This window comes from Ranitomeya imitator, chromosome 8, assembly GCF_032444005.1.
Source record: "Ranitomeya imitator isolate aRanImi1 chromosome 8, aRanImi1.pri, whole genome shotgun sequence".
Lineage (NCBI taxonomy): Eukaryota > Metazoa > Chordata > Amphibia > Anura > Dendrobatidae > Ranitomeya > Ranitomeya imitator.
In genome coordinates this window covers 186,019,602-186,035,974 of record NC_091289.1, presented here as the reverse complement: position 1 = coordinate 186,035,974, position 16,373 = coordinate 186,019,602, and the positions used below count along the sequence as shown (strand labels likewise).

The 16,373-nt window shown below is 40.1% G+C and overlaps 1 protein-coding gene across 3 annotated transcripts in view; it reads left to right on the top strand.

Moving 5' to 3' along the window:
• LOC138648410 (FRAS1-related extracellular matrix protein 1-like) overlaps nt 1–16,373 on the top strand; it is a 153,301-nt gene that overhangs the window by 58,555 nt on the left and 78,373 nt on the right. For all 3 annotated transcript variants that reach the window (XR_011315101.1, XM_069738128.1, XM_069738129.1), the window contains exons 20-22: nt 1,372–1,588; nt 3,015–3,159; nt 9,701–9,842. Coding sequence is in view for 2 of the 3 variants with exons in the window: in XM_069738128.1 (XP_069594229.1) it covers nt 1,372–1,588; nt 3,015–3,159; nt 9,701–9,842 (504 nt within the window). In the remaining variant the exon portion in view is untranslated. The remainder of the gene's footprint in view (nt 1–1,371; nt 1,589–3,014; nt 3,160–9,700; nt 9,843–16,373) is intronic.

Genomic DNA, 16,373 nt, shown 5'->3' with positions numbered 1-16,373 from the left:
CATTCCGGGGTCTGAGAAAAGAGGTGACACCTCTAGCTAATCGCCATTTGGGTCGTCACCCAGCTTTCCTTAAGGCTGAGAAGAAACTTGGTCCATATCAGATCAGGGACGCCATCATTAAATGTATTCGAATGAGTCCTGTATGCTTTATATTTCCATGTCTTATCATTCTCAAGATCTCTGCTTGTTGTCAAAGAATAGAACATTCTGGCTTCATAACCTAACACTTCATAACACTTCTTACAGCTGAGAGGTTTGGTACAGTGTCAGTCTGAGAACTTAAACATCCCAGACTTCAAAGACTGATACATTTGTAACAAACCTCCAGGATACATTTTTCTTTGCACTTTTCTTCTAGGTTATTCCAACAACGAATGACTTTGGCAGTGAGTGCACCGTAATATTGCTGCGTTTTGGTGTAAATGATCACATTAGGTTTTAGATCTTTTTATTATGTGGTTTTTAGATACTTTTTACAGCTTATTTGAAAAGAAGACAAAGCACGAGGGACATTGGCGTATTTTATCACACAAACACCCTGCGTCTAATTGAACTTAAATTCAGGTCCCAAAAAAAAGAGAGTGCCACAAATTAGGCCAAATATGGTGTTGCAATTTTAGGTAGAAGGGTAAAAAAATTGCACCAAAATTACCATCCACCAAGAGCCACGTTGATCAATAGCGTTTTAAGACTGGTCTAAGTTCACACTATCATCTCCCCCCTTTGTGTGCAGGCAATAGTTTGCAACAATGTATCAGTGCCTGTAGAATGTATTAACCTGGCTCTGCACGCCTCTGGACCGGACGCAAGGTGTCCAAATAGGTCAGGATGTGAACAAGACTGTTCCCTTTCACTGGCAGCAAGCAGACATCTTATACTGATGAAAAACTGACGCCCAGCAGAGGATGTTGCACGTTGTGTTTGTGCACAAATTGCAACCGTTCATTGTCTTAAATGCTTACGTCAAATATATCTTTTGGTTTCGACATTTATAACTCCATTTTTATATTACACTACTGTAGGGCATAAAGGGCGTCATACTTGTAGTAATAATCTTTATTTTTATATAGCGTTATCATATTCCGCAGCGCTTTACAGTTTGCACACATTATCATCACTGTCCCCGTTGGGGCTCACAATCTAGAATCCCTATCAGTATGTCTTTGGAATGTGGGAGGAAACCGGAGAACCCGGAGGAAACCCACGGAAACACGGGGAGAACATACAAACTCCTTGCAGATGTTGTCCTTGGTGGGATTTGAACCCAAGACTCCATTGTGTCTCTGGCTTCTTTAAGTTTAATTTTGAATTTTGTTTTGCATTTATTTATTTTTTCATGTTCTCCTGTGTTTGTTCTTCTTTCTCACTCAGATAATTGAGGGGGGAAGCTGTGAAATCGGTCCAGCAACACTAAGTGCAGAAGACCTGGATATCCCACCTGACATATTACGCTTCTCTATAATAGCCCCCCCAACACACGGATTATTACTGCACGGCCTGCGTGCTGCAGATGTCGGTCACGCCAATCCTACGGGGACACACGGAGAGGCCCTCATCGACACTTTCACCTTGGATGCACTGAAGCAAGGTCTGTCCTGTATATATCGGCTGTGTAGGTATAATGCTCTCAGGGGGCTTCATCTGTGGACCCCTAAACCTCTGCTTCCTCCATATATCCTGTTGGGCAGATGAGACTTCTGGGATCTGTTCTGTGTTTGTGAAACTTCCTTAATTCCTTCTTGTCCGGGATCCAGCTCCTCTCCCTCATCGGTGTCATATACAGGCCGTGAATGTCCTCTGCTGGCACCGAGGGGTTACTGCAGCCCCCAAAAAAAGAATCAAAAATATAAAAAGGAAAAAAAAATGACATATGAAGTAAGTGAGGAAGTTAAATAAAGAGCCAAAAAGATAAATGTTTCCGCAGTTTTTTTCCAGTAACTAATTCCCTATAAAATAGACAGAAGTTATTGTGAGTTTCCAAACCTTCCGGCAGAGATCTGTCCCATGTTCTATAGATGCGTGTGGACTGTCGTGTGTTTTTTCAGTAGTGTGGAGAGGCTTTGCCCTTGTGTAAAATACATTGATGCTCCCACAAATATGGACGTATCCAAGCCACGGAGCATATAGAGATCGATGGAGATGACGATTTGGATCCGCAAAGGGTCTCAAGTTTAACAAAACGTTTCGGAAAAAGTTCTGGCAAATTTGCAGTTACTGAAAGGGGAGTAAAGAGGGTGCAGATTAAATAAACCTCCCCCACAAATGGATGTTTGAGGGCCGGACTATTCAGAAAAGGGTCCCTAGTGTGCTAACATCGGTATTGGCATCTATGTATGACATCACTGCTCACAAAGCTGATGATGTCATCGGTATATCTCAGTAGTGCAGCCTCCAGTTTTTGGCCGTGATATTTGATCGATCAGATCTCAGGCTGTAAGATATCGAGAAATGGTTTTTACTAGTGAAGACGAGTGAACCTACTGGGATAAGGTGTTATCTGAGCATGCTTGGGTGCTAACCGAGGGTCTTCATCGTGCTCGAGGAATATGTTTTGTCTCACGGGACAGCCGCAACAAATGCAGGGATTGCCTAACCAACAGACAATCCCTGCATGTATTGCGGCTGTCGAACAGCCACGAGATATGCAGCCGCAGGGACTCGGACATATTTTTCGAGCACAATGAAGACTCTCGGTTAGCACCCGAGCATGCTCAGATAACACCTTATCCCAGCACGTTCGCTCGCCATCACTAGTTTTTATACTTCCAATGGCATTTTTTTGTAAGACTCTTTAATTCTGCTGGGCGGATGCTATTCAGCACTTGGCCTCCTCTGAACTTGGACAATTTTGGACATTTTACAAATATGCATTTTATGAAGTGTAAAAAAAATGAGGCACGGCGCTTGTAATAAGGGGGGAGCAGGTAACTGTTCTGTGGCCCTGATGTTCGGCAGCTCCTGTCACGTCCCATCCGTTCCTGGGAGGGATGAATTAATGACTTGTTTTCCTATAGGAATGACCATTGTGTACACGCATGATGACACAGAGACGCGGCAGGACCGATTTCTAGTGCAGCTGACAGATGGCAAACACACAGTCCAGGAGACACTGCATGTTCACATAACGCCAGTCAACGATGAAAAACCGCAGCTCATCAGGTGACCAAAGCGTAATGTCATATTATAGCCATGTCCGCAGCATTGTGGCAGAGCTGGGACGCAGAAGGGCTGCTCATCAGGGGCAGCGGCTGAACTGGGGAAATGACGGCTGAGAGTAATGGATGCGCTGACTTAACCTATAACACATTGCATTAGATGGATTCAGTTTGCAGCGTTTTTATTGTCTTTTTTTTTGCGCTGCAAAGCAATGACGCAAATCCCTGAGCCACCGTGCTGCCCTTAGATATGTGCAAACATTAAATATATAAAATGTCACCATTGTTATCATAAAAAGGGACCAGAGAGAAACATGGCGCCTCCTAGTGCGATGACTTCAAGATGGGTCTGTAGCCCACGGCTGGTCCCATCCCACCAGAATGAGATGATGGACAGAATGAGATGATGGATGGATAGAATGAGATGATGGATGGATAGAATGAGATGATGGATAGAATGAGATGATAGAATGAGATGATGGACAGAATGAGATGATGGATGGAATGAGATGATAGAATGAGATGATGGATAGAATGAGATGAAGGATAGAATGAGATTATAGAATGAGATTATAGAATGAGATGATGGACAGAATGAGATGATAGAATGAGATGATGGACGGATAGAATGAGATGATGGATGGATAAAATGAGATGATGGACAGAATGAGATGATGGATGGATAAAATGAGATGATGGACAGAATGAGATGATGGACAGAATGAGATGATGGATAGAATGAGATGATGGATAGAATGAGATGATGGATAGAATGAGATGATGGATAGAATGAGATGATAGACAGAATGAGATGATGGATAGAATGAGATGATAGAATGAGATGATGGATAGAATGAGATGATGGATAGAATGAGATGATGGATAGAATGAGATGATGGATAGAATGAGATGATAGAATGAGATGATGGATAGAATGAGATGATGGATGGAATGAGATGATAGAATGAGATGATGGACGGATAGAATGAGATGATGGACAGAATGAGATGATGGATAGAATGAGATGATAGAATGAGATGATGGACGGATAGAATGAGATGATGGATGGATAGAATGAGATGATGGACAGAATGAGATGATGGATAGAATGAGATGATAGAATGAGATGACGGATGGATAGAATGAGATGATGGACGGAATGAGATGATGGATAGAATGAGATGATGGATGGATAGAATGAGATGATGGACAGAATGAGATGATGGATAGAATGAGATGATAGAATGAGATGACGGATGGATAGAATGAGATGATGGATAGAATGAGGTGATGGATAGAATGAGATGATGGATGGATAGAATGAGAAGATGGATAGAATGAGAAGATGGATAGAATGAGATGATGGATAGAATGAGATGATGGATAGAATGAGATGATGGATAGAATGAGATGATGGATAGAATGAGATGATGGATAGAATGAGATGATGGACAGGATGAGATGATGAATAGAATGAGATGATGGATGGACAGAATGAGATGATGGATGGATAGAATTAGATGATGGATAGAATGAGGTGATGGACAGAATAAGATGATGGATGGATAGAATGAGAAGATGGATAGAATGAGATGATGGATAGAATGAGATGATGGATAGAATGAGATGATGGATGGATAGCATGAGATGATGGATGGGTAGAATGAGATGATGGATGGGTAGAATGAGAAGATGGATAGAATGAGAAGATGGATAGAATGAGAAGATGGATAGAATGAGAAGATGGATAGAATGAGAAGATGGATAGAATGAGAAGATGGATAGAATGAGAAGATGGATAGAATGAGATGATGGATGGATAGAATGAGATGATGGATAGAATGAGATGATAGAATGAGATGATGGACAGAATGAGATGATGGATGGAATGAGATGATAGAATGAGATGATGGATAGAATGAGATGAAGGATAGAATGAGATGATGGATAGAATGAGATTATAGAATGAGATGATAGAATGAGATGATGGATGGAATGAGATGATAGAATGAGATTATAGAATGAGATGATGGACAGAATGAGATGATGGATGGATAAAATGAGATGATGGACAGAATGAGATGATGGATGGATAAAATGAGATGATGGACAGAATGAGATGATGGACAGAATGAGATGATGGATAGAATGAGATGATGGATAGAATGAGATGATGGATAGAATGAGATGATAGACAGAATGAGATGATGGATAGAATGAGATGATAGAATGAGATGATGGATAGAATGAGATGATGGATAGAATGAGATGATGGATAGAATGAGATGATGGATAGAATGAGATGATGGATAGAATGAGATGATAGAATGAGATGATGGATAGAATGAGATGATGGATGGAATGAGATGATAGAATGAGATGATGGACGGATAGAATGAGATGATGGACAGAATGAGATGATGGATAGAATGAGATGATAGAATGAGATGATGGACGGATAGAATGAGATGATGGATGGATAGAATGAGATGATGGACAGAATGAGATGATGGATAGAATGAGATGATAGAATGAGATGATAGAATGAGATGACGGATGGATAGAATGAGATGATGGACAGAATGAGATGATGGATAGAATGAGATGATAGAATGAGATGACGGATGGATAGAATGAGATGATGGACGGAATGAGATGATGGATAGAATGAGATGATGGATGGTTAGAATTAGATGATGGAGAGAATGAGGTGATGGACAGAATAAGATGATGGATAGAATGAGATGATGGATAGAATGAGGTGATGGATAGAATGAGATGATGGATGGATAGAATGAGAAGATGGATAGAATGAGAAGATGGATAGAATGAGATGATGGATAGAATGAGATGATGGATAGAATGAGATGATGGATAGAATGAGATGATGGATAGAATGAGATGATGGACAGGATGAGATGATGAATAGAATGAGATGATGGATGGACAGAATGAGATGATGGATGGATAGAATTAGATGATGGATAGAATGAGGTGATGGACAGAATAAGATGATGGATGGATAGAATGAGAAGATGGATAGAATGAGATGATGGATAGAATGAGATGATGGATAGAATGAGATGATGGATGGATAGCATGAGATGATGGATGGGTAGAATGAGATGATGGATGGGTAGAATGAGAAGATGGATAGAATGAGAAGATGGATAGTATGAGAAGATGGATAGAATGAGAAGATGGATAGAATGAGAAGATGGATAGAATGAGAAGATGGATAGAATGAGAAGATGGATAGAATGAGATGATGGATGGATAGAATGAGAAGATGGATAGAATGAGATGATGGATAGAATGAGATGATGGATGGACAGAATGAGATGATGGATGGGTAGAATGAGATGATGGATGGGTAGAATGAGAAGATGGATAGAATGAGAAGATGGATAGAATGGGAAGATGGATAGAATGAGAAGATGGATAGAATGAGAAGATGGATAGAATGAGATGATGGATAGAATGAGACGATGGACAGGATGAGATGATGAATAGAATGAGCTGATGGATGGACAGAATGAGATGATGGATGGATAGAATTAGATGATGGATAGAATGAGGTGATGGACAGAATAAGATGATGGATGGATAGAATGAGAAGATGGATAGAATGAGATGATGGATAGAATGAGATGATGGATGGATAGAATGAGAAGATGGATAGAATGAGATGATGGATAGAATGAGATGATGATGGATAGAATGAGATGATGGATGGGTAGAATGAGATGATGGATGGGTAGAATGAGAAGATGGATAGAATGAGAAGATGGATAGAATGGGAAGATGGATAGAATGAGAAGATGGATAGAATGAGAAGATGGATAGAATGAGAAGATGGATAGAATGAGATGATGGATAGAATGAGATGATGGACAGGATGAGATGATGAATAGAATGAGATGATGGATGGATAGAATGAGATGATGGATGGATAGAATGAGAAGATGGATAGAATGAGATGATGGATAGAATGAGATGATGGATGGATAGAATGAGATGATGGATAGAATGAGATGATGGATGGATAGAATGAGGTGATGAACAGAATAAGATGATGGATAGATCGAGATGATGGATAGAATGAGATGATGGATGGATAGAATGAGATGATGGATAGAATGAGATGATGGATGGACAGAATGAGATGATGGATGGATAGCATGAGATGATGGATGGGTAGAATGAGATGATGGATGGATAGAATGAGAAGATGGATAGAATGAGATGATGGATAGAATGAGATGATGGATGGACAGAATGAGATGATGGATGGATAGCATGAGATGATGGATGGGTAGAATGAGATGATGGATGGGTAGAATGAGATGATGGATGGGTAGAATGAGAAGATGGATAGAATGAGAAGATGGATAGAATGAGAAGATGGATAGAATGAGAAGATGGATAGAATGAGATGATGGATGGATAGAATGAGAAGATGGATAGAATGAGATGATGGATAGAATGAGATGATGGATAGAATGAGATGATGGATGGATAGCATGAGATGATGGATGGGTAGAATGAGATGATGGATAGAATGAGAAGATGGATAGAATGGGAAGATGGATAGAATGAGAAGATGGATAGAATGAGAAGATGGATAGAATGAGAAGATGGATAGAATGAGATGATGGATAGAATGAGATGATGGATGGACAGAATGAGATGATGGATGGATAGCATGAGATGATGGATGGATAGAATGAGATGATGGATGGATAGAATGAGAAGATGGATAGAATGAGATGATGGATAGAATGAGATGATGGATGGACAGAATGAGATGATGGATAGAATGAGATGATGGATGGATAGAATGAGATGATGGATAGAATGAGATGATGGATGGATAGAATGAGATGATGGATGGATAGAATGAGATGATGGATGGATAGAATGAGATGATGGATAGAATGAGATGATGGATGGACAGAATGAGATGATGGATGGATAGCATGAGATGATGGATGGATAGAATGAGAAGATGGATAGAATGAGATGATGGATAGAATGAGATGATGGATGGATAGCATGAGATGATGGATGGGTAGAATGAGATGATGGATGGGTAGAAAGAGAAGATGGATAGAATGAGAAGATGGATAGAATGAGAAGATGGATAGAATGAGAAGATGGATAGAATGAGAAGATGGATAGAATGAGAAGATGGATAGAATGAGAAGATGGATAGAATGAGAAGATGGATAGAATGAGAAGATGGATAGAATGAGAAGATGGATAGAATGAGAAGATGGATAGAATGAGAAGAAGGATAGAATGAGAAGATGGATAGAATGAGAAGATGGATAGAATGAGATGTTGGATAGATAGCTGAGTTGGTTGGATGTTGCAGACACGGGTTTGTCATTTGGTACCTCTTGGTGATATTACAGTGTGTGTATACAGTGTCTATATATATATATATATATATATATATATATATATATATATATATATAATCTAGAGAAGGAGCTCCTCTATTGTTCCTTTGAGCTCCATGACTATGGTACTTTGCTATCACCATTTTCAGATAAATGATAACAAACCATAAAGATGTTGAGGAACAGAGGAATGAATATGTGACCCTTCTGTCTGCACAAAGTCGCTCTTGTTGGTGTCTATGACTGTAGTCAGTTACACGCACCCCATAATCAAGCACAAAGCGAGCGGACACATTGCACCCACCAGGAATACGTGAGCGTCCAGAGTTATTAATGGGACCAACGCCATAACATTCCTAATGGTGACTATATCACCCAGCAAGTCCCCGCGGAGAGGTGTGTACTGGGTATAATGGTGAACGTGGAGATAAGGACTCAGGCCAGACCCTCCATTCTCCAGGGGGCGATTACCCTTCAGGCTGGTGAGATGGTAATGATTGGGACCACCATGGGAGGGCATTTGTCTGCCACAGACTCCTGGGCACTAAAGTCCGCAGCTGCCATTCAGTCCCATAGGATATGCGGCCATCAATCACTATTGTACTTCATAAACTGGGAACTGGTTTAAGAAGCTAGACCAGGATTTGGTTTCCCAAGAGGCTCTGCAGCAGCTGAGGTCATTCAGTTTTCATCTAGCTTATCCCAGTGGAGAGGTTTGGCCAGGATTCCTGATCTGATTCCTATGTATTATCCTCGTCACTTTCTATAATTACCTCTAATCTGAGAATGCGGCAATCATTGTCTCGCAGGTCCTCACAGGGAATGTGCGCAGTGACACGGGCGCCGCTGATCTACAGGGCAACAATGATAAAAATGGCTGCTGGTATCATTTCCTAAGAGGTTGTCACTCAGCTTTCCAGAGTCCTGAATGATATTACTTTCTAGTTATACTTTAGGATGGGAACGGGGGGGGGGGGGGGGGGGAGTTCTATCGCTGCTTTAGGAGTCAGTAATCTGTGACAGTGGGGCGTGCCTGTCATATTGGTCGTTATCCAGCTTTCCCAGGAGCAGATAGATCACTATGTCTGTGACCTGGAAACATCCTCAATACTCCGCTTATTCTGCTTGTGTCATATTTAGGAATGGCGGACTGGAGGTGGATGTGGCCGATAACAAAGTCATCTCCTGTCTGGCTTTGGAGGCTGAGGATAAAGATTCCCCAAGGACATCCATTTACTACATTATTAACAACACCCCCATGTACGGGGAGCTGAAGAAAAAGGTCAGTGAGGGAATCGCTATATGGGGTTCATTATAAAGCGCCCCCATATCTCTGCCCATCATAGCACCCCCATAACAAGGCTGTGTAATAGGGTCAGCCACAAAACCCCATAACTGTTCCCATCACAGCGCCCACATAGGGCAGTCACAGGGCTCTTATTACAATACCGGCCACAAAATCCAGAAACTATGCCAGACATAGTGCCCCCATAACAGCGCCCATCACAGCACCCACATAACAGTGCCAGATTTAATACCCCATAACTTCACAGCACCCACATACCAAAACCAGATGTAATACCCCATATCTCTGCCCATCATAGCGCCCAACATAACAGGGCGGTCACAGGGCTCTTATAACAATACCAGCCATAAAATCCAGTCACTGTGCCAGTCATAGTGCCCAGACAACAGTGCCAGCCCCAGTGCCCTCATAATAGTGCCCATCACAGCACCCATATAATGGTGCCCATCACAGCACCCACATAACAGGGCAGTCACAGGGCTCTTATAACAATACCAGCCATAAAATCCAGAAACTGTGCCAGTCATAGTGCCCAGACAACAGTGCCAGCCCCAGTGTCCTCATAACAATGTCAGCAACAATGCCCCCAAACAGTAATACTCACAGCACCCACATAACAGGGCCAATCTTGGCGCTTTAGTCAGTCAGTGTTGTGTCTCTACATGTACATGTGTGTTTGTGTATATATGTGTGTTATTTTCTGTATATGTTATGTGCATATGTGTCTGTATACAGTATATGTGTGTATGTGTCTGTATACAGTATATGTGTGTATTGAGTATGTCTGTATACAGTATATGTGTGTATTGTGTATGTGTGTCTGTGTACAGTATATGTGTGTATGTGTCTGTATACAGTATATGTGTGTATTGTGTATGTGTCTGTATACAGTATATGTGTGTATTGAGTATGTGTCTGTATACAGTATATGTGAGTATTGTGTATGTGTGTCTGTGTACAGTATATGTGTGTATGTGTCTGTATACAGTATATGTGTGTATTGAGTATGTGTCTGTATACAGTATATGTGTGTATTGTGTGTGTGTCTGTGTACAGTATATGTAACATACATAGTAACATAGTAACATAGTTAGTAAGGCCGAAAAAAGACATTTCTCCATCCAGTTCAGCCTATATTCCATCATAATAAATACCCAGATCTACGTCCTTCTACAGAACCTAATAATTGTATGATACAATATTGTTCTGCTTCAGGAAGACATCCAGGCCTCTCTTGAACCCCTCGACTGAGTTCGCCATCACCACCTCCTCAGGCAAGCAATTCCAGATTCTCACTGCCCTAACAGTAAAGAATCCTCTTCTATGTTGGTGGAAAAACCTTCTCTCCTCCAGACGCAAAGAATGCCCCCTTGTGCCCGTCACCTTCCTTGGTATAAACAGATCCTCAGCGAGATATTTGTATTGTCCCCTTATATACTTATACATGGTTATTAGATCGCCCCTCAGTCGTCTTTTTTCTAGACTAAATAATCCTAATTTCGCTAATCTATCTGGGTATTGTAGTTCTCCCATGTGTGTATGTGTCTGTATACAGTATATGTGTGTATTGTGTATGTGTCTGTATACAGTATATGTGTGTATTGTGTATGTGTCTGTATACAGTATATGTGTGTATGTGTCTGTATACAGTACAGTGGGGCAAAAAAGTATTTAGTCAGTCAGCAATAGTGCAAGTTCCACCACTTAAAAAGATGAGAGGCGTCTGTAATTTACATCATAGGTAGACCTCAACTATGGGAGACAAACTGAGAAAAAAAAATCCAGAAAATCACATTGTCTGTTTTTTTAACAATTTATTTGCATATTATGGTGGAAAATAAGTATTTGGTCAGAAACAAACAATCAAGATTTCTGGCTCTCACAGACCTGTAACTTCTTCTTTAAGAGTCTCCTCTTTCCTCCACTCATTACCTGTAGTAATGGCACCTGTTTAAACTTGTTATCAGTATAAAAAGACACCTGTGCACACCCTCAAACAGTCTGACTCCAAACTCCACTATGGTGAAGACCAAAGAGCTGTCAAAGGACACCAGAAACAAAATTGTAGCCCTGCACCAGGCTGGGAAGACTGAATCTGCAATAGTCAACCAGCTTGGAGTGAAGAAATCAACAGTGGGAGCAATTATTAGAAAATGGAAGACATACAAGACCACTGATAATCTCCCTCGATCTAGGGCTCCACGCAAAATCCCACCCCGTGGGGTCAGAATGATCACAAGAACGGTGAGCAAAAATCCCAGAACCACGCGGGGGGACCTAGTGAATGAACTGCAGAGAGCTGGGACCAATGTAACAAGGCCTACCATAAGTAACACACTACGCCACCATGGACTCAGATCCTGCAGTGCCAGACGTGTCCCACTGCTTAAGCCAGTACATGTCCGGGCCCGTCTGAAGTTTGCTAGAGAGCATTTGGATGATCCAGAGGAGTTTTGGGAGAATGTCCTATGGTCTGATGAAACCAAACTAGAACTGTTTGGTAGAAACACAACTTGTCGTGTTTGGAGGAAAAAGAATACTGAGTTGCATCCATCAAACACCATACCTACTGTAAAGCATGGTGGTGGAAACATCATGCTTTGGGGCTGTTTCTCTGCAAAGGGGCCAGGACGACTGATCCGGGTACATGAAAGAATGAATGGGGCCATGTATTGTGAGATTTTGAGTGCAAACCTCCTTCCATCAGCAAGGGCATTGAAGATGAAACGTGGCTGGGTCTTTCAACATGACAATGATCCAAAGCACACCGCCAGGGCAACGAAGGAGTGGCTTCGTAAGAAGCATTTCAAGGTCCTGGAGTGGCCTAGCCAGTCTCCAGATCTCAACCCTATAGAAAACCTTTGGAGGGAGTTGAAAGTCCGTGTTGCCAAGCGAAAAGCCAAAAACATCACTGCTCTAGAGGAGATCTGCATGGAGGAATGGGCCAACATACCAACAACAGTGTGTGGCAACCTTGTGAAGACTTAAAGAAAACGTTTGACCTCTGTCATTGCCAACAAAGGATATATTACAAAGTATTGAGATGAAATTTTGTTTCTGACCAAATACTTATTTTCCACCATAATATGCAAACAAATTGTTAAAAAAACAGACAATGTGATTTTCTGGATTTTTTTTCTCAGTTTGTCTCCCATAGTTGAGGTCTACCTATGATGTAAATTACAGACGCCTCTCATCTTTTTAAGTGGTGGAACTTGCACTATTGCTGACTGACTAAATACTTTTTTGCCCCACTGTATATGTGAGTATTGTGTATGTGTCTGTGTACAGTATATGTGTGTATGTGTCTGTATACAGTATATGTGTGTATTGAGTGTGTCTGTATACAGTATATGTGTGTATTGAGTGTGTCTGTATACAGTATATGTGTGTATGTGTCTGTATACAGTATATGTGTGTATTGTGTATGTGTCTGTATACAGTATATGTGTGTATTGAGTATGTGTCTGTATACAGTATATGTGTGTATTGTGTATGTGTCTGTATACAGTATATGTGTGTATTGAGTATGTGTCTGTATGCAGTATGTGTGTATTGTATATGTGTCTGTATACAGTATATGTGTGTATGTGTCTGTATACAGTATATGTGTGTATGTGTCTGTATACAGTATATGTGTGTATGTGTCTGTATACAGTATATGTGTGTATGTGTCTGTATACAGTATATGTGTGTATTGTGTATGTGTCTGTATACAGTATATGTGTGTATTGTGTATGTGTCTGTATACAGTATATGTGTGTATTGTGTGTCTGTATACAGTATATGTGTGTATTGTGTATGTGTCTGTATACAGTATATGTGTATTGAGTGTGTCTGTATACAGTATATGTGTGTATTGAGTATGTGTCTGTATATAGTATACGTGTGTATTATTATTATTATTATTTATTGTTATAGCGCCATTTATTCCATGTGTATTGTGTATGTGTGTCTGTATATAGTATACGTGTATTGAGTATGTGTCTGTATACAGTATGTGTATTGAGTATGTGTCTGTATACAGTATATGTGTATGAGTATGTCTGTATACAGTATATGTGTATGAGTATGTGTTTGTATACAGTATATGTGTATTGAGTATGTGTGTCTGTATACAGTATATGTGTATTGAGTATGTGTGTCTGTATACAGTATATGTGTATTGAGTATGTGTGTCTGTATACAGTATATGTGTATGAGTATGTGTCTGTATACAGTATATGTGTATTGAGTATGTGTCTGTATACAGTATATGTGTATTGAGTATGTGTGTCTGTATACAGTATATGTGTATGAGTATGTGTCTGTATACAGTATATGTGTATTGAGTATGTGTCTGTATACAGTATATGTGTATTGAGTATGTGTGTCTGTATACAGTATATGTGTATGAGTATGTGTCTGTATACAGTATATGTGTATTGAGTATGTGTCTGTATACAGTATATGTGTATTGAGTATGTGTGTCTGTATACAGTATATGTGTATGAGTATGTCTGTATACAGTATATGTGTATTGAGTATGTGTCTGTATACAGTATATGTGTATTGAGTATGTGTGTCTGTATACAGTATATGTGTATTGAGTATGTGTGTCTGTATACAGTATATGTGTATTGAGTATGTGTGTCTGTATACAGTATATGTGTATGAGTATGTGTCTGTATACAGTATATGTGTATTGAGTATGTGTCTGTATACAGTATATGTGTATTGAGTATGTGTGTCTGTATACAGTATATGTGTATGAGTATGTGTCTGTATACAGTATATGTGTGTATTGAGTATGTGTCTGTATATAGTATACGTGTGTATTGAGTATGTGTGTCTGTATACAGTATATGTGTATTGAGTATGTGTGTCTGTATACAGTATATGTGTATGAGTATGTGTCTGTATACAGTATATGTGTGTATTGAGTATGTGTCTGTATATAGTATACGTGTGTATTGAGTATGTGTGTCTGTATACAGTATGTGTGTGTATTGAGTGTGTCTGTATACAGTATGTGTGTGTATTGAGTATGTGTGTCTGTATACAGTATGTGTGTGTATTGAGTGTGTCTGTATACAGTATGTGTGTGTATTGCGTATGTGTCTGTATATAGTATTCGTGTGTACTGTGTATGTGTCTGTATATAGTATACGTGTGTATTGAGTATGTGTGTCTGTATACAGTATATGTGTGTATTGAGTGCGTCTGTATACAGTATATGTGTGTATTGAGTATGTGTCCGTGGCCCTAGGGGACGTCCGTTAATAAATGGGGGAAAGGTCTTTAACCCCTTAATGACCACCAATACGTCTTTTAACTGACCTGAGATATAAGAGAATAGCCTCCCCATACAGATGACAATCCAGCATCTGTCGGCTGTACACTATAGCTGACAACTTGCTCTACCAGCCACGATCAGTATTTGCACCATCTAAATCTGTTTAACCCCTTAGATGCTGCTGTCAATAGTGACTACATCATTATAAATGGTTAACAGAGTGTGGGGGCTTCTTCTTTGTCACAATTGGTGCCCTCAGATCATGACCAAATAGTGGCCTTAGAGTCTGACGGCTGTAGTAATCTGTTTAGAAGTTAGCAACATTTAGGTGGTAAAAATACACATTTTCATTTCTGTCATGCCACTTTGCATTAATTCCTGTAAAGCACCTGAAGGGTTAATAAACTACCTGACAGCAGTTTTCAATATGTTTAGGGGTGCTGTTTTTAAAATGGTATCACGTTTGTGGGTTTCCCAATATATGGGACCCCTAAAGTCACTTCAAACATGGATAAGTCCCTAAAAAAATAAATTTTGTAAATTTCTTTGAAAAAATGAAAAATTGCTGCTACATTTTTAAACCTCCTAAAATGCTAACAAAATAAAATAACATTTTACAAATGGTGCTGATGTAAAGCAGACATGTGGGAAATGTTATTTATTAATGGTTTGCTGTTGTATGACTATCTGGATTAAAGGGATAATCATTCAAATTTAGAAAATTGCTAATTTTTTTACATTTTTCTCAAATTTTTGATATTTTTTATAAATAAACACAAAAAATGTTGAACAAAATTTACCATTATCATAAAGTATAATGTGTCACGAAAAAACAATCTCAAAATCACTGGGATTTGTTGAAGCGTTGCAGAGTTATTACCACATAAAGTGACACTGGTCAGATTTCAAAAATTTGGCTCGGTCACTAAGGGGTTAAAGGAGAAATGTTCGTGACGCCACCTGTGGTATTCAGTCAGGGTGACCGACGCTGCTTAGGGGTCCGCTGGGGTGATGTTATGGCAGCTAGATGGTATACCTTCCCACAGGTGAAGTGTGTCCCCAGGGCTTCCCAGAGTGTAGATGATGGATAGTGTGAGGCGCAGTAAATAACGAGGACACAGGATTGCAGTCTCTTTACCTTTACTGAAGACTTCAGCGTCCACAGTTCAGAGCACCAGATCACAGGGTAGGCAGAGTCCGGCCAGTCCGAAGGCAAATCCAGAGTCCCCTTA